This window comes from Amblyomma americanum, chromosome 7 (genome assembly GCF_052857255.1).
Source record: "Amblyomma americanum isolate KBUSLIRL-KWMA chromosome 7, ASM5285725v1, whole genome shotgun sequence".
Classification (NCBI taxonomy): Eukaryota; Metazoa; Arthropoda; class Arachnida; order Ixodida; family Ixodidae; genus Amblyomma; species Amblyomma americanum.
Window position 1 is genome coordinate 52,282,555 of NC_135503.1, and position 18,415 is coordinate 52,300,969.

Consider the following 18,415-nt stretch of genomic DNA (forward strand, 5'->3'; position numbering starts at 1 on the left):
ACTAGGAATCTAACAAGGAGAGGTTGACATATGCGTCAGTCTAGGAAAAGAGTTCGTCGCTTTATTGAGATTAAAAATCCCCCTACTCGTTACTTGTTTAGCATAAGACTATTTAACGCATCTGTCGGTGGAGTAAATTTTTTTCCTTAATAGTCAGAGCTGCGGGAGTTATAGACAATATCGGGCCAAATATATTTCTCGTCTACCAAAATCTTAGAATAAATACTGACGTCAGCCAGCTCAGTTAAAAGAATGCTGACGTTTCGGCTCCCAGCATTCGCAATTAAACGTTCCCAGCAACCTAATACAGTATTCACTTATTCACAATCATCGTAAACAACGCCTACATGCTGGGAGCCGAAACGTCAGCAATCTTAACTCAGTTGGATGACGTCAGTGTTTTTTCTAACGCCTCCTCCCGGCCAGACGAGATTCTGTCATACCATTGACTTCATTACGAAGATCTCAACAACGATGCAGAGGAAACAGAAACATCAAAGAGTTCAGTTCACGCAGATGTACAGTCTTGGTCAAAAGTTTGAAGGCCACAGCGTTTTTTTTGTTTTTTTAGCGAGATTTATTGCCTCAGGGCATCAATAATGGGCGAATGTGCGATGAAAGATGTAATATTAATTAATTAAATGGAAAAAGGATAGTTAATTTTATGAAGTCCAGTAGAGAGCGATGCTATGGTCCCTGCGTCCAGGCAATATATGAAGCAGGCAATATATGAGGCCACAGCGTTTAGCTGCAGCGAAATGAATGTCCCTAGAATGCTCCGTGTAGCGGATCATTCAAAATACGAGTCAAACAGGAAACTTCTTTACCACAAGAAACCTCTTGCTATCATTTCAAGGTCATTCGGTCTTTAATAGTCCCGTAATGGCTCTGTTACACGGCTGAAGAGAAAAGCCTTTGGCCTTAAAACTTTTTACCAAGACTGTACGTATCCGAGCATGTCGCGGTACTGACAGACTCGTCGAAACTTAAATGGCATGACATTACCTATGACGCGCGTCCTGATAACTGTCGTGGAACTTATACAGTCCCAACTCCCAAAGGCAGAATTGTATAGATGTGGGTCCATGGAAAGCAAGTAGTCGCAAACAGACTGTCTTACATAGGCTTAGCGTTTCTGAGTCTGTTTCACTGACCAGACGTCCGAGTGGTTGGTGAAGACCCCGTCGACGAGTGACTCCGGCGGCATCCAGCGCACGGGCAGCAGGCCCTCCCCCTCCTTGCGGTAGTAGTCGTGCTTGTAGATGTCGCGCGCCAGGCCGAAGTCGCCGATCTTGACGACGCGCTCGGCTGGGTCCGTGCTCGACACGAGGCAGTTCCTTGCCGCCAGATCTCTGCGGCCGAGGGAGACAAGATGGTTGGTCAATTACGAACTATAGGTGCTTCTGAAAGTGCGCGTTTGAAGACGTCGGCAGATGCAGCAGGCATGTCGGACTTATAAGCAGGACTTTAAGAAAAACAAGAGCAGAAAGCACTTAACTATAAATGCAAGGCCTAATTCACTCCTCTATAAATGGCACAATGTTAAAAATGGATAATTCCACTCCACATTTACATGCGTACACCTGAAAGCGCTCACTCACTGGCGGGAATAATTCCGTTCATTTCACATTCACCAGCATTATGCGGTACGAAAGATGAGGCTTCTTAAAGTATCGAGTTGAACAGAGGCTCACACCTCGCCAGCCATTCCTGTTTCCTCCGGCCCATATCATCTCTCACCAGGTTCGCACAATAAATTTTACGTTTTATTTTATTTTACGCCTTTCCCCAAAATTTTACAACAGCTTCCGCAGAAAATTATGTCCGCGGCACTGCACGCATGTCCGGCCTCAGAGAAACCTCCTGGAGCAAGATATATCAAGGTTTTCTCATTACTCACATCACCAACGTGACGTCTTCGTCCCGACGTGCTCATTGCTGTCTCCGTAAGTGGCGCTAAACTTGCCTAGTACTGATGACAAGCCAGTATTGCGAAAGGAAAGGGCACCTACACTAAACCAAGCCGAAAATGCCGAAATAGTCACCTATGGACGAAGTGCATGTCCTCGAGGTACTTGCATCCCTTGGCGACATCCACGCATATGCTGAGCAAATCATTCAGCGTCAGTGGTGACCTCTCGCCCTGAAAACAATGAAGAATGGCAACAACAAAACGCATTAAGTCGAAGGATATGACCATTTCCGAATGACGAATTACATTATTTGTGAAGAACTGCCAGCAGAGGCAAGAAGAGGTGCAGAAAGGCAGGGAGGCCTCTGCATGGCTAGCCTTGCGTGGAAGGAGCCGAAATGAATAATCGAAAGAAGGAGAAGAGGAGAGAAGACCGATTAAAGTCGACGTAGAAGTGCGCCCATAATGCCTATGAATTTTCTTGTGGTACGTTAAGTTCAAAACTGCGGTAGGAATTGCCAACTTCTGCATAGCTGAGGGATGAGACCAAGGGGCCACGACGTTAATCTGAGAATGACGTATATTCAAGGCTACCATTAACTGCCAAATATCCAATGGCGTCAGAAATAAAAAAAAAAACGACCGGACGTTTGCCATTGTGGTAATGGAAATTTCAGCGAACGCTTGGGTCAAAATTGTCGATGTCATTTGGAATTTTCAGTAAATTTGGGTGCTAAACATGCACGCTGACGCACTGTAGTTCATTTACATTACTTTGAGTAGATATTCAGGGTCCATCCATATGTAACACAACGACGTCACTCACAAAGTGAACAAGAGAGAGGAAAGCCTCAAGGTGACGTCAGGAGTGACGTCATTATGGTCCGACCAATCAGTCATTAGCACTGTGGCCCCTCAGCGTGACGCGATGTGATCGGTTACGTCATTCCATTCTTACAAATCAGCGTGAAGCGTTGCGCCTCGTGTGTACGCTAACGACACCAACGCTGCCTAAATTGGAGAATGGGAAATGTGGCCTTTACGTCTGTCACTGTCAAACGGAGTTCTGCTCAATCGCTTATGTATTTGAAAATAACAAACACACGAAAGAGCTAAATTATAGTACAACGCCATTCTTAATTTCTCCCTATCTACGCGAAGCAAGATTCAAAGAACCGTGCTCAGTACAAACAAGAAACTATAATGCAACTTACGGCAACCGGTCGATTGCTTCTTAGATAAGACAGAAGGTCGCCTCCCTCCATCAGTTCCAGTATAATAAAGTGCAGGCTGTTATCCAGAGAAATTCCGAGCAGCCTCAGAATGTGTTCATGCTTGAAGTTGCTGCAGAAAAAAGTAACAGTTTGTCAGATGCTATATGAATTGATTGAAACGCGAGCTCAAGATTTTGTTCAGATAAGAAGCAAACACTCCCCGAAATGCCGTTTCACTCAGTCGGAAAGTGCATGAATGCATAATAAAACTACTTTCGACTTACCTCATAAGCTTGGCCTCCTTCAAAAACTCCGCTTTCTCCTGCTCTGTAGCACCTTTGCGGAGATTCTGCGCGCGGGGAAAGATGAAATTGCAAAGCCTTCGGTTAAGAACGCAAAGCTTTCAATTTATTTTTACGGCATCCATGCGAAGTTTATGCACGCTCCCAAACAAACATATATATTGAGGAAGACAGAGCGGCACGCACCTTGACCGCCACTTTGGTCGGTGGCATCCCTTCCCCTCCGAGGTTGTGCGCAATGCCTTCATAAACCTCGCCAAACGCTCCGCTGCCCAAAAACTTCGTCAGTATTATCTGATCCCTCTCGATAAGGGGCACAGAGGCGAGTTCCTCGTCCAGTGGCAAGTCTCTGGAGGACAAAATAGAAATCTTGTTTCCGAGTTGTCACTTATTTATTTGCACATGTCGCTTGGTGCATTGCAACCTTTCTAGACATTCGTAACAACGTTTATATCATACAGTAACCACTCAGTAAAACGGGGGCTACCGGTTGCTGCCCTTGTGTTTGGTGCTGCCGCTGTGTTTTGTCCCTTTCTGTTTGGCTTCGAGCCGTTGCGCTGGTTTACAAGAACTATGCCCTAATCAGTCGTTACTGTTGAAAGCACTCGGAGACTATACTCGGGACACAATAACATTCGAATCATTATGTGCTTTCTAGAAATACTGAAGCACATGAGCACTGTCTCGCACATCTAATCAAGCACGCACTTATATTTCCGTGCATACGTTGTCGTCTACGGTGTCCTTGTTATATCACAAAGCTCAGTTCAAGGCTTAAGCACAGAACAGAAATCAATAACTTCAGAATTAGGTTTAAAAATCACACTGATCTTCCCGTAGCCCACGGTCACAACGTTTCCAAATTTATTTTGCTCCCGAGAACTGAAGCTGCGGCGTGTTTCCGTGATAAACGCCGATGCAGATGAAAATCATTCCAGAGGAAACATACATATCGTGAGAACAGTTTGCGAAAAGTAAACTAGTCATAGCGATGGAGCGACTGACTAAAAATTTCGGGACAGTTAAGCTCAGCCTGGGTATGACGCGATAGCGTCAATAGGTCCCTTCAGCGGCCTGGGGTGCTCTTTGCATATCGCTTCCCATACATGAGCCCTGTTCTTTGTCTTATTCGTTTTTTTGTCGTTATTTTAATTTTAATTTACCACAATACACGTAAATCTTCCCTTTAACCAAGTTGAACGAAAGTTCCTCAGTCATCGAGGGGTAATAAGGGAGTAATTAATTGCTCGTTGGCATCCACCCGAACGCAGCCATACGGCTACAAAGCCGTATTGTAGCCGTATTGCATTGTAGCCCTATGGCTGCGTTCGGGTGGATGCCAATGAGTAGCTACTCCCTTGTTACAAATTTACTCCACCTTAGGGGATTCCCCAAAAACATGTGACCAACATTGTTCCCACTTAGTCATTGATCTATTCGCTCTCGCCCTACCATAAGCTTGCCGTCCCGGTTAGATCGGTAGAGCGACTGCTCTGGTGAAGCGGTGGTCTCGGGTTCGAACCCCGGACCAGGACGAATTTTTCTTTAACTCCGAAGTTTCTGAGATAGCTGTATAGCTTTCCTTTGCAGCCGTATGGCTGCGTTCGGGTGGATGCCAATGAGTAATTACTCCCTTATTACAAATTTACTCCACCTTGGGGGATTCCCCTAAAACATTCGACCAACATTGATCGAGAGGTAGCGGGCCTGGCTCACGACCCAAAGGGCAGTGGTTTGAGTCCCCCTTACAAAAATGGTCTATAGACAGTCTATATATTTATTTTTGCCCATTGATATTTGACAAAGTCTAATAAAAGTGTATGGCCATAAATTTGTAGATTGTCTATAGGATTTTTATTTTCTATAGACTGTTCTCTAGGGTTTGTCTATAGATAGTCTACAGACTATAATTGATAATTGGTTTTTGGGGAAAGGAAATGGCGCAGTATCTGTCTCATATATTGGCAGACACTTGAACCGCGCCGTAAGGGAAGGGATAAAGAAGGGAGTGAAAGAAGAAAGGAAGAATTAGAGGTGCCGTAGTGGAGGGCTTCGGAATAATTTCGACCACCTGGGGATCATTAACGTGCACTGACATCGCACAGCACACGGGCGCCTTAGCGTTTTGCCTCCATAAAAACTCAGCCGCCGCGGTCGGGTTCGAACCCGGGAACTCCGGATCAGTAGCCGAGCGCCCTAACAACTGAGCCACCGTGGCAGGTAGTCTACAGACTTTATAGACAGAAGTTTTTGTAATGGCCGGCTCGTTTACTTGTTACTTTTTTAAGCGGAATTCTTTTCGTTTCTTCAGGGGCACTACGTAATGGTGGTGGAAGGACGTCACGACCCTGTAGACCAATAAGCAATTGTGCAATGACGTCATCACTTTTGCACTGTGGGATCGTTGTGGTGTGTTTGAATTACCTGTGCAAGGTCATGTGGTTGTCTTTGACCCCACCTTGAGTAGTCGAAAAACCTTGTGCCATGGCGCTCTTTGGCCTCAGATGCCCTTACGCCATAAAAGTCCATCATCATCATCATGTGGTTGTGACGTCTCGACCAATCCCGATTTTCTGGACACGCTAGCGACTACGGCGGTTTTCCTGCTGTACAGGACCAACGCTATCGCGTTGAAAAGATCGCCGCTAGTACCATTGCGGCTTCTGACAGGTAATATGTGATTCTTATAGCACATAACTTAGAAAATGACTACCGATGAGACTCCTGTTTCCACCCGCACATCGACGACTCACCCGAGGGCGTAAAGAGCGTTGTTCTGCTGAATGAAATTTCCGTTGCGAGGCAGTTCACTCAAGGTCGCCAGTTCCAAGTCCGGCCGCAGATCACGGACATTGTCCTGGAGCACTTTCTTTTCCTTCTGCCTCCTCTTGTAGACTGGGAAATAAAATGCGCAGATCTCGCGTAAGCTTGCTTTACAGCCTTACCAAGCGAAGCCGTTGAATGAATCTTACCGAGGTAGAGAGATATTAGGAGAACACTGGCAAACACCAGGATTCCCAGGAATGCGAAGACAATGATCCTCCTTATGGGGTTGCTCTCAAGACCAATAACGGCTGTAACGAGATAAAAACAAGGCGCCGAACATCAATCAACGAATGCTAATCAAACGAATTATTACGTTCCGGGCCAGTGGCGCGTGAAGAAAATAAATAAAAACAAGGTTTTTTCAGTATACGCAATGCGCACACTGGCCATTCAGGTGATCAGTTTTAAATACAGCTGAACCTCTTTATTGAAACTGAATGGGCCCGGCGATTACTTCATTATAGCCGTAGCTTCGTTATAGCCAGTGTTGAACGAGCTTAGCTTCCATGCAGAGGGAATCCTCATTCCTTTTTTATAGCGATTATTTCGTTATCAACCGTTTCGCTATAACGAGGTTCGAGGTCAGTTTACTGCATAAACAGCAGATAGAAAAGGGCTCTGTTCTATTTTGTCCTTTCTGATTTTTTTCTTCCATATACTCGCCATATCCTACTGGCTATGTTCATGTTCTCTTTTTCACATGCATACAGTTTGCTTCGTACGCTGTGTTCATGTGGACAAGACCATAAGTATGTCTACGAAGCAACACAGAAAACGCAAACCAACTTCAACTATAAAGCGCTGACTGTCTACCGCCTTGAATCGAGAAAGTCAAAGCCGCATGTGTTTCAGCTGCTTTTACTAGCTGAACTGCAGCATTAATGTCCGAACAAAGCACTTATGGCAAGAATCTTAAGTTCCTTCTTGCTACCTTTTCCCCCACATCTCCCATTTTAGCACAGGGGTGTAGCTTTCCTCAGCTTACACTTTTCTTCGTATTGTTCGAGCGTGTGTAAGTTGTAACCGGAACACGTTAGCTCCTTGGCGTGGGCGATTTGTCACGCACCTCCGGGCTCCGGCAGCGTAAAGGGCTCGCTGGGTTCGCTGAACTCTCCCTCGCCGTACTCGTTGCGAGCCCTAACCCGGAACACGTACTGGCGCTGAGGCACCAGGTCTCGAATTAGCCAATGGCTGGCGCTGCTGTTGTACGTGGTGGTCCAGGCGGACTCGCTGGCAACAGTGGGCGCGCTGCCGTCATCCTCCCGCTGCTCGGCGAACACGTCCACGCTCCTGGAAGGGAACAAAAGCACGCTCACACTTACCTGCTGAGTATCGTGGCTAGCTTTCTAGCCCTAACTATTTGATTTTTGCCGCGTCCTAATTAGAAAAAAAATAATTAAAAACAGCAAATTTAGACTACTGTAATCCTTTCACCGCCCCCGGACGTTCATGGCTGCCGCCACTTAACAGTATCAGCACAAGAAACAACTTAGCGGTATATTGAAAACTTTTCCTGTCTATCTAAACCGAGTCGTAGCACCACTAACATGAAATCCTTGCTTAATGACAATATCTAGGTTGGTGATAAGCTGGATAAATGTTATTTAAAAAACATAATTTATGCAGCTCGCTTGAACACTAGCTTGCACATCTATACGTATTTGTGAGGACAGTACAGAGGTAATGATAAAACGGCGTTTTGATTAGTGTCACAAGACAACACAAAGAAAGCGTTAGCAGTGTTACGTGGTGACAGTTGTGAAGCCTCCAGTGAAGTAAGTGAAGAGGGATCGTGGTTTTTTGATAGCTGTTCGGCACCGGGCACGCTCGAAGAAACCTTTATTATAGAGTTGCGTCTTAGTAGCCAAAAATCGAGTGAAAAGTACGACAGTGTTACATTATACGAAAAACGAAGTCAATGAACAGTCCACGGACGGCTGCCTTTGCCTGAAGTTCTTCTCAAGCTCCAGTATGGATAGTGCTGCCAAATAAGTTCGTAGGAGTATTAATAGTTTGCCCGCATGCATTCTGCTCAGACTCATTCAAATGCGATAGATTTTACTGCGTTGTAGGTTCTGCTAGTGCTATTCATTTCGTCGAAGCGGTGATGCAGTGCCCATTAAAGATTTCACCTCGAGAATGAGGTCACAGGCTCGATTACTCGCAATTCACCGTGAATGAGGACAACAGCGTCGGTATGCAGCAAGTTTCGGTTAGCATTAAAGAGGCGCCAGGGTTCATCCGAAGCTCGGTGTTATAATATAGCACTTCCGATAGCTCTTGACGTCTCTTTAACACAACAATAATGTAATAATGTCCAACATTTCTTTTATCTGTGAGGACAAGGATCGTGAACTATGATGATGCAAATCTAGCGCTCATTGACAATGCTTAGCGCCGGCGGGCTACCTTTGATTTCGATCTCGGCGACGGTCCGTTATAGCTCCTTGTCTGCGTTCAAATCTCGCGACCTCGCGGCGTGCTTAGTCGGCCGTCACAGTGTCCCCTAGGAAAGCTCGACGGATCGCAATGCAGACTATTTCCGACCGTAGCACACGACGCGGTATAAATAGCGGTCTCTGGAGGTTGGCGGCGTCCGATTCTGAGACGTCTGAACGACGCGCAGGTGAGGTCCAGGTGCCACTTGGCAGTGCGTCTCCCATTGGGAGCAGAATTTCACTGAGCTGCCCCTTCCCTGCTAGCTTGATCGTCAAAGCCTTCCACGCAACTAGGAATGAAAATGTTAAAAGCTCTTGGGGTTTCAGCACAAGCTTGAGAAAGACGATAGTGAATTTTCATGGAGCAAAAGGGCATTTGCGGCCAAAGAACGCCATGGCACAAGGTATTTTCGTTTACTCAAGGTGGGGTCAAAGACCCGTTTCCCAAGCACGTCACCCTGAATAAACCAAGCAACAGCAGGCCAGGGGGATCTTGTGCTCATTGTATCACCGGTGGGTACCCGGCGGCACTGGGGATCGAACCTGAAGCTCCAAAGCTCCGAACGGTTAAGAATCGAAACATCTCCTCGCACTTCGAACACCTTGAGCGTTATGAGTGCAATAATGTATCCCCTGCACGTCTTATCGGGAAACCATGTGGCCTGAGGCCTTTGATTTTCAATCGCCTATCAAAAATTCTGAGCAGAAGTAAGGACAGATTCGCATGCTAATTGTCCGAAGCGTTTTTTACCAAAGATAGGGGCGACACGTGGGTCAGCACCACGTCAGTCTTCCTGCGAGACAGCGAATACAGGTTATTAAATAAACGATCTGCTCTTCCTAATCTACCGGAAATTTCCCACCTGCATGCGCCCTGGTCCTCCATTGCGCAAAAATATAGAATGTTTCTGGTTCACTAAAGATAGTTGGAGTCAGCGCCCGTCCCGTGTACTTCTTTCTGTGTCGTTGTCGTTTATGTAGCGCTGAAAAACTTCTTCAAGAAACCATGTCTTCACCAAATAACCTCACAACGTGTTTTGTCAAGTGAGGCCTCTGACAAGATGACGTCATCGCACTAGACATTATATCTGAACTTGTACTGCACGACCTCACAATTCCCTCCGAAGTGAACTCTTCGCTACTCGGCTGTCGTCCCGAGCGCCCTCCAGTGGAGCCAGTCTGGCGCTCACCTGACTTGGAGCTCGTAGAGCAGGAGCTCCCCTCCGTTCCGGGGCACGTCGTCCCAGCGGACCTGGAAGAGGTCCCTTCTCAGCGCGGACACCTCGGGCGGCGCCGCCTTGCCGGGGCTGTCGGCCAGCGTCTGGAAGGTGAAGTGTCCCGCCGGGGGCCACGGGAAGCTGTCGTTGAGCGAGCTGCGGTACGTGAGCACCATGCGCAGCGAGTAGCGGGTGCGGGGCACCAGCTTGCGCAGCGGGTAGATGTACGTTCGGTTCGCCTGCGTCGCCTCGCTCGTCAGGTAGCGCCACTCCGAGGTGCTCGGCTGCGGCCGCGAGAGAACAAAAAAAGAGGGAAGGGGGAAAGACACATGCTCAAGAACCGTTCTTGATTTCAGTAACGTCAATTGTGCGGCCAGAAAAGGACAGGGTAGCTCTTGCATGCATATTAATTGATGAAAGCGCGGGCGCAAACAAAACGGAGACGCAGAAAGAAGACCACAGGACAGCCCTTACAAAAATTTCTTTAGACAGTCTATAGTCTGTCCACAGACTTCTGTCTGTAAAGTCTAGAGACTCTCTATCGATAAGCCCTAGAGAACAGTATTTAGCCAATACGAATCCTATAGACAGTCTATAGAGAATCTATAGGTTTATGGCCATACACTTTTAGTAGACTTTTATATATATACAGTCTATAGAATATGAATAGACAAAAAGAAATATCTGTAGGAAGACAACAGGGCAAATAGGAAGTCTATAGACTGTTTATAGACCGTTTTTGTAAGAGAGGCGCCGTTCCTGCAACGGCGCCACAAGAAAGAAGACCACAGGACGACGCATGTCCTGTGGTCCTCTTTCTCTGTCTTCGCTTTGTTTGCGCCCGAATTTTCATCGTGGATAGCACCCAACTAGCCCAGCTTTCCATTTTGTTGAACTAAATTTTAACTACCCGATTCTGAACGCTCCGATGTAGCTTTTATTTCTTAGGTAGGAACAACAAGCTTTAATACAGTTTTTGTTTCGCTCATGAGTTCGGTGCACACGTTCCTTTCGCTTTGCGTATCACCCGCTCTGAACTATCTTTATTTTATCGATTGTTCTCTTTGGCCGTACGTTAGTTACCCACCGTGATAACTTACGACCGCAGTTATCACATTTCCTTTCCCTTTTAAAGCACCCTCACACTTCTCGCTAAATTAAATTATTGTATTGGGAAGCCCGTCTAAAGGTTCTTTCCTTCGTGCGATTGATGAAGTTTTGAATATACGAAGAAGCTCGTTTCTGACTGAGGAATTTTTGCTCCTTGAATGAATGTCCCCAACGTCGAAATAACAGCGACTCTCAGTTCATTCTGTCTTCTTTCCTGGCTTCTCAGTTACTCCATCTGATATCTGTAGGTTTTGCGCCTTATCCTCCTGAGCGATGTATAACACCCTAGCACCAAAATAAGAGTACATTTTCCTTAAAAAACGAGATAGCTGTCTTCATTCGTGACCCTGGTTACCTGGCGCTTTCGTTCTACCCGTAGCTGCTTGTGAAACTTGAGCCATCTTCATATGTTATGCACTCACCTTCAGGTATTCCACCCTGTGACTCAATATGACGGCTTCACTCGGGGCCGTCCAAGCGAGGTCCATTTCTCGCGAGGTCACTCGAGCCAGGGTGAGGTTGGCGGGTAGGTCGTAAGTGGTGACGGAGAGCAGCTCGCTGTCACTGTGCATGTCACCTTTTCGAGAGTAGGCTCGCACCTGAATGTAGAACACACACAATACAATGAAAAAAAAAAACGCACTGAGGACAAATCCTTCCAATTTTTTGTGCTTTGTAAAAATTAACTGTGAAGCTCTTTTTGGCTACGTTGATATTCGTCCGGCTGCAAAATATGCATTTAATGCTGAGAAAATTGGCGTCAAAAAAGACTCCCCCCCCCCCCCCCCTCGCCACTCGATTCCAACTCGAGACATCAAGATAAAAGGGTTCCGTGATAACTGTTTGGAAGTAATTGGTGGTGTAGGCTACCCTCAGAGAACCGAATAAAAGAAAGAAAGAAATTAATCTCATCACAGCTTGCTTGAGAAAACGGCTGGTGACAGCGATAACAGTATTTCATTTTTTTAACTTTCCTAGGTTATTGAAGGCCCGTTTTCCGGCAAATTAGTCCCTTTGCCTTTCGAACGTGATAGTCAACAAAAAAAGAAGTGAACACCACAGTGCTGGTTTGACGACGTTTAACGCGCGTGTCCTGCTTCGTTAGTTCCCGCCATTCGAAGTTGACTTATACCTGCCGCGGTGGCTCAGTGGTTAGGGCGCTCGGCTACTGATCCGGATTTCCCGAGTTCGAACCCGACCGCGGCGGCTGCGTTTTTATGGAGGCAAAACGCTAAGGCGCCCGTGTGCTGTGCGATGTCAGTGCACGTTAAAGATCCCCAGGTGGTCGAAATTATTCCGGAGCCCTCCACTACGGACCTATTTGTTCCTCTCTTCTTTCACTCCCTCCTTTATCCCTTCCCTTACGGCGCGGTTCAGGTGTCCAACGATATATGAGACAGATACTGAGCCATTTCCTTTCCCCGAAAACCAATTATTATTATTATTAAGTTGACTGATGAAGTCAATCTTCAGTTTGTGTGCAGACTCACCAGGATGTTGTATTTGGTGGCAGGCGCCATGTCCTTGAGCAGCATCCGATAGCTGAGGGGGCGGTCTTCGGTCGGCGGACCCGACAGGTACGACATCGAGTGCCACTTGTGGACGCTGCCGTCGCGGTACCAGCGCACCTCGTAGGACAACGGGTGCCCGTTGGGCCTCACCGGAGGCCGCCACTGGACCGCGATGCGAGTCGGAGTCAGGGCCTCCACTTGCACCCGGATGGGCTCGCTGGGAGCTGCAACGCACATCGACAAGATCGAGGCTCGACATTGAGAGATCACACCGGCGGCTAGTGCAACTTGACTGAGCTCCTTCTTCCGCAAAAAAAGAAAAAAAATGCACAGACGATATTATCGAAGAAGCATGACATGGGCATGAATTGAGTTGCGATTTTTAAACAAAAAAAATGGTTGTGGTTTAGCTTTGATTAAACCTGGAGTGACGCGATAGCTGCATCTGGCCGAGTGGAACTAGCTCAGTCGAATCGCTAAGTCAGTCTCTCGCCGCTCCGTTTCGCTGGGCGTTCCTTCTTCATCTTCGTACAGGACCTTTACATACAGGATATGTACATACAGGAGCTTTAAGCAGGAAATTTCCAAAGAAAATATCTACGATAATTGTAGGGGAAGCTCTTTGTTGCTTGAGGCCAGGACGGGAGTTTTGCGGGCTAAGACATATAGTGTCAGGTACCACGATATAGACACGTTGTGCGTTGCGTGCGGAGAGGAGGAGGAAACGGCTGAACACTTGATACTTTTCTGTAAAGGGCTTCACCCTACAGTGGAAAGCAGCGGGGCTGATTTATCCAAGACATTGAGGTTTAAGGACAGTGAAGGGAAAGTAGATTTTAAGCGGGTAGAAGTAACCAAGCGAAGGTTATCTGATTGGTCGCTAAAATCAAGACAAGAATAAAATTTCATAAGTCATAGCTAGGTGACTTGAGCCACCGCCCGATTTAAAGGGTTCAGCCGTATCCGTCCATCCAGCGTCCCACTTGACACGGCGCATGCGCACAGCTGTTTGTTGCAGCTGTTGGGCGTCGCGCCGCCAGCAGCAGCAGCTGCTCCGCACCACGTGACCAATGGCCACACCACGAGATCAACACACGTGACCAACGGCGCCGCCACGGAGCTCAAGCGGTGCCATGCTGAAGGGTCGAAGAGGTGACGTAGTGTAGCTATCGCTACAATTAATACGCTGTTGACACGATAACGAAATTTAGCCATACGAATTCACACGGCTAATTTTCATAGCGCATAAGAGCGAAGCATTCGAATACGTGAACAATGAACGCCATGAAATAGTAGAAAACATTTGGGGGACACTTAAGTTCCGTCTTTAATGTTACGACACGACAGCGGTTCCTCTTGCCCACGCAGACACGGAAACTGTTTCCTCTTTCACCGTCACAATCATTGTGTGAAAGACCACACGACACACATATAAAGCATGGCTTTAACCAAGCTGTCCGAATGTGTCTACGTGGAGTAGCGGTAGCGTGTCGGACTCGCAGCCCGAGGGTCAGGGGTTTCCTATGCGCCGCTGGTGTGGCTGGCGCCATCTACGGGAGCCTCTTGTAATCGGCTAGCAACGCCGGCACCGGCTTTTCTGCGACAAGCGTTCGCGTAAAACCACTATCCCGGTATTCACAAAATGCAGGTGTGGCTCCCACGGGACAGTGTGCAAGCATGCGCTGAGAACATCCCCACTTCCCTTACCTCCTTCTGCCGTCTGGAACACGGCGTTGGGTCCAGGACTGGACATGCCGATGCTGTAAAAGTTGCTCATGGCCACTCGGACCGTGTAATTTGTGAACGGTAAAAGGTCTTTGAGGATGACGGTGGTGTTGTACGTCTCCTGCAGAAACAAAAAAAGGCAAGTTTTTAGGTTATCGCCTGAAACGATTGAACATCGCTAACTTTTTCAAGTACAAAACTGTATTGTCAAGCACGCTGATTATCAGGAACTGGCATAAACATGGAAAGTATGGCGATCGATAGCAAGATCATAATGCGCTTCCTGTCAGCACAGGGCAAATGGTAATCAATAGGCGCCGTGTAACGTGGTTACATATTTGCCTTTGTATTCTAACCCCATTTGCAATATCTGTTCACCGGTTCTGTGGATGAAATCAGTCTGCGAAGTCATCTCATTACTAGCGGCTTTAGCAACGGGTAACGAATTGTATAAAGTTCAAGAAAAATGGCATTTTATTGTGTGAAAGTGGCACGTCCGCTACGTCAGTGTTGCAAAGGTTATATTTACAACATAATGCAACAAAATGGAGCAAGTCTTAAGATGCAAATTTCTTTCACCTTTAAGAAAACAACAATTCGCAACATTTTGTATGCTGTTTTCGTTGCGGATGAGCGGAGTTTCAACGCCATCTTGAAAACCGGCAGACGAATCAGAAATTTATTTTAAGAAATTGGGGGGAGGTCTTAGCCGAATAGCTGCTGCCTTTGGACAGTGGACTTTGGTCTTAACTGAGTTTCTACAAATTTCATCCAGATGACCCGAGCAGTTATGGAGAGACGTAATTTTAACAATAATCTCTAACGAGATCAAACATTCCTATCACTAGTCCATATTACAATGTTCTAATGCAAATGAGGCCAACATCCTAATATTAGCATCACCTGGAGGGAGACTAAGTTTAGGTTGGCGAGCTATAAATTACACTTATTTCCATTTAAAACAGTGTAAAGTTGAATCTTATGTGAATACACGTCAGTGCCTTACCAGTGTCCTGCAGCCGTAGAGCGATTCGGCGCATTGCCAAACGTTGTCCGGAGTAATGACGCCGTAGAAGAGCGTGTACTTGATGGACGCCATGGAGACCTTCTGGCAGACAGGGGGCCTCACAGGCTGGGGCAACTTGATGACCAACTGGTGCGAAGAAGCCGACAGAAGCGTCGGTGCACTGACATTGTCTGGGGGCGACAAGCAGACGGCGTCTGCGAGGGGTAACAAACACCCACTTCTTAGCGTCAATCCCGCGAGTGGGTGATTAAGCTCACGACTGTCAGCATAGAATTTATATGTGATAAAAGAAACCAGCTGTCTGTGATGTATGCGTCTAGGGTGACGCTTCCAGAACGACAAATTAAGGAAACAATGCAGCAAGCCAAGATAATTCAGGGCAACAGCTTAAATACGGGCGTGGTGTATTATCGCCTGTCTTTAGGCTCAAAATGACAAGTTGCAGAGATGAAAGAAACAAATGTATAGTCCCGTCCTGCTAAGTAAAACCAGCACGCACTCTCGATATTACAGACCGTTTTAGACTAACACTGTTTTCTGCATGGCCACGCCTGAGTAAACCAACAATGTGCACCCTCTGCTGTGGCTCAGCACCATTTGCGTTCGGCTACTGATCCGAACGTCGCGGGTTCGATCCAGCGCGGCGGCCGTATTTTGATAGAGGCAGAATACAAAATGCGCTAGAAGCATAATCAACATTTAAGCTAGTTGGTATTGCATCTTGTAAAAATATACGAAGCGCACTCAGGACAACGGACAAGGAAGCGCTTGTGTTGTTTGGTCTTCCTTGTCCGTTGTCCCGAGTGCGCTTCATATATTTTTACAAGATGTGCTAGGTAGTCTAAATTGGTCCTGAGCCTTCCACTACGGCATCCATCATAGCCGAAACTCTAAACAGAAATTAGTAGGAGGGAGTAAGGTGTCCTCTAGCACAAACCATTTTCCAAAGGAGTATGCGCTAGAGGACAGCTTAATTACACCCTCTTTACTCCCATGTAAGCGTATTGGTGTTTAGAGTGCATGTGCCGCTTCGGACGTTAAACCCTGCGTTTTCAGTTTACAACAAGATGTGCACAAGAGGCGAGTGAGCAGTATAGACTTACCAAGAGACCTTGACAAAACGAAAGGCTTAGAGGCACGCACCCGGATAGGGTTGAAGGTGGTCGCCGATGGCCCGTATGCCTCGGATGCCTTGAGCCGCTTCCGACTGGACGCGCCTTTTCTGCTGGCCACGGAGGCTGTCGGGAAATGGATCGGAGACGACCGCCGACTTCAACTTGTCGTAACTGTAAATCTTGCCCGTCGACGAGTTTGACCAGTAGACGAAAAACTTGTCAGCCGTGAGCGAAGTCGGCGGTAGACCTGGTGAAAAACCGGAATAGTGTGAGCGTTGGTTTTCACAGGTGGTACTTCGTGAGGAAAGCGAAAGGTCCCCGTTCACGCGGTAAGGGAAGTCGCTTATTTGCGGCGTTTTATTAACGTGGTGGCATTCGTAGAGTTTGCGGGGGACGCTTCTGGGGTAAAAAGCTGAGGATATCTTGCGGGAATGCAGCCATGCATAACACGTATGCACAAGCGGGTGAGCGGGAACATTGGTGTTGAATGCTACAGGTGGGATTAGACGGCAGAATAAGCAAGGCTAATCCCACCTGTAGCATTCAACACCTCAACTCAACTCGGGAACATTGGACTCGCTAACGGTTGCATTTAACGAACATGTCGCGACTGACGGAAAATCAAGTACAGGATATATCTGCCGTATGCTTTTTTTCGCAGCTGGACAATCCTTTGCTCCGAGAGCGTACACATGCAGCGACTCTCCACCGCGTCTTCACAGAGAGGGCAGAGAATAACGTTTCTTGTTCGACTAGAGATTAGAAAGAAAAAATCGCAAAACATCAGCCACTAGCATCTGAAGAACGCCTGTAGCATGAAAGGGATCATAACATTCTAGCCGACAAGAAGCGAGGCTAAATATATGATGCGGGGTACGTACGTTGGAGTCGACGGAAGAAAAATAAGTTTTGAGGAATAACGAGGAAAAGTAAATACAAAAAAATTAAGTAGCCTTGCTCGCTGCTATAGGTTGCTTGTCGTCCAAACACAAAAGCGCTTTGTTCTAAGCGAAGTGCTTGCCCCTCAAACTAAAGATAAAAAGCTGCATGCACATGCATGCCAGCGTTTGAATAAAAAAAAAAAGGCTTTACTATACGTATACACTCAACAGCTCGCTGTCGGCGTGCCACGAATCCTTCCAGCGCCTATGTGGCGTTCACACAAACCGTTCTTTGTTTGAATGCCAGGCGAACTTTGCCAACTCACCGATATCCTTGACCTCGGTGGCATTGACGATCATGGTGCAGTTGCAGCCTTCCAGGTCCGCAGACCAGATGTGTCCATGGTCCCCGTCCACCCACAGCACGCGAGGTTCCGACTTGACAGAGCGGTCCAGGGTGACGGCTTCTCCCACGGAGGAGTGCGGGTCGCAGGTGCAGTGGTGCCGGTCTCTGCGCGTCCTGACCTTGTACGACTGGAAACTCTTAGCAGGCAGCCGCTTGAAAAAACGGCGCGGGTTCGAGCCATCCGTGTTGCACATCATGAGCGCCGTCGAACCACGCTCGTTCGTCACCGTGTAGATGAGCGTGCTGCCATGAATAACGGGAAAAAGACGTGTTATAAGAAAGGCGCGGCACATAGGTGGCGCCACGTTAATCAATCTACCCCCTCCCCAAAAAAAGCAGTGTAAAATTTTGGAGTGAAATGCATGCACAAACTTCTTGCTCGTGCAACAGCATGCCCATGTAATCCGTCCAAGCCTCCTTTAGAGCGCACATTTAATGCATTATCCGGCTTTTAGATCCACAAATATTATAGCAATAAACTTATCGTTCCTTAGTTCACCCAATTCAGAAACAAGTTCCGCTCGTAACCCAAACCCTCGTGAGGATCACTTGCACAATTCAATCCTGCCTTCTTTAGGGCTTAGTGCAGTCCTTGCTGACAGAAACAAGGCCTTAATATGCGAATAATTCAGCCCTCGATTCCATCTGTCGAAGGTGAACCAAGATATCGATACGAAGCAAAGTTGAGCGAACAACGTTTTTTGCCAGTCGCAGCTTTTCAAAAGTGCCGA

The 18,415-nt window shown here is 47.2% G+C and overlaps 1 protein-coding gene across 2 annotated transcripts in view; it reads right to left on the reverse strand.

Annotated features, from left to right (window-relative positions):
- The window catches only part of sev (receptor protein-tyrosine kinase sevenless), a 124,924-nt gene that overhangs the window by 6,913 nt on the left and 99,596 nt on the right, over window positions 1–18,415 (reverse strand). For both annotated transcript variants that reach the window (XM_077632216.1, XM_077632215.1), the window contains exons 26-40: window positions 17,605–17,927; window positions 16,426–16,644; window positions 15,262–15,476; window positions 14,238–14,376; window positions 12,510–12,754; window positions 11,442–11,618; window positions 9,883–10,193; window positions 7,321–7,544; window positions 6,401–6,502; window positions 6,182–6,323; window positions 3,615–3,777; window positions 3,411–3,475; window positions 3,127–3,256; window positions 2,046–2,143; window positions 1,155–1,352 (exon numbers count right to left, since the gene is read on the reverse strand). In XM_077632216.1, coding sequence (XP_077488342.1) covers window positions 1,155–1,352; window positions 2,046–2,143; window positions 3,127–3,256; window positions 3,411–3,475; window positions 3,615–3,777; window positions 6,182–6,323; window positions 6,401–6,502; window positions 7,321–7,544; window positions 9,883–10,193; window positions 11,442–11,618; window positions 12,510–12,754; window positions 14,238–14,376; window positions 15,262–15,476; window positions 16,426–16,644; window positions 17,605–17,927 — 2,751 coding nt within the window. The remainder of the gene's footprint in view (window positions 1–1,154; window positions 1,353–2,045; window positions 2,144–3,126; window positions 3,257–3,410; window positions 3,476–3,614; window positions 3,778–6,181; window positions 6,324–6,400; window positions 6,503–7,320; window positions 7,545–9,882; window positions 10,194–11,441; window positions 11,619–12,509; window positions 12,755–14,237; window positions 14,377–15,261; window positions 15,477–16,425; window positions 16,645–17,604; window positions 17,928–18,415) is intronic.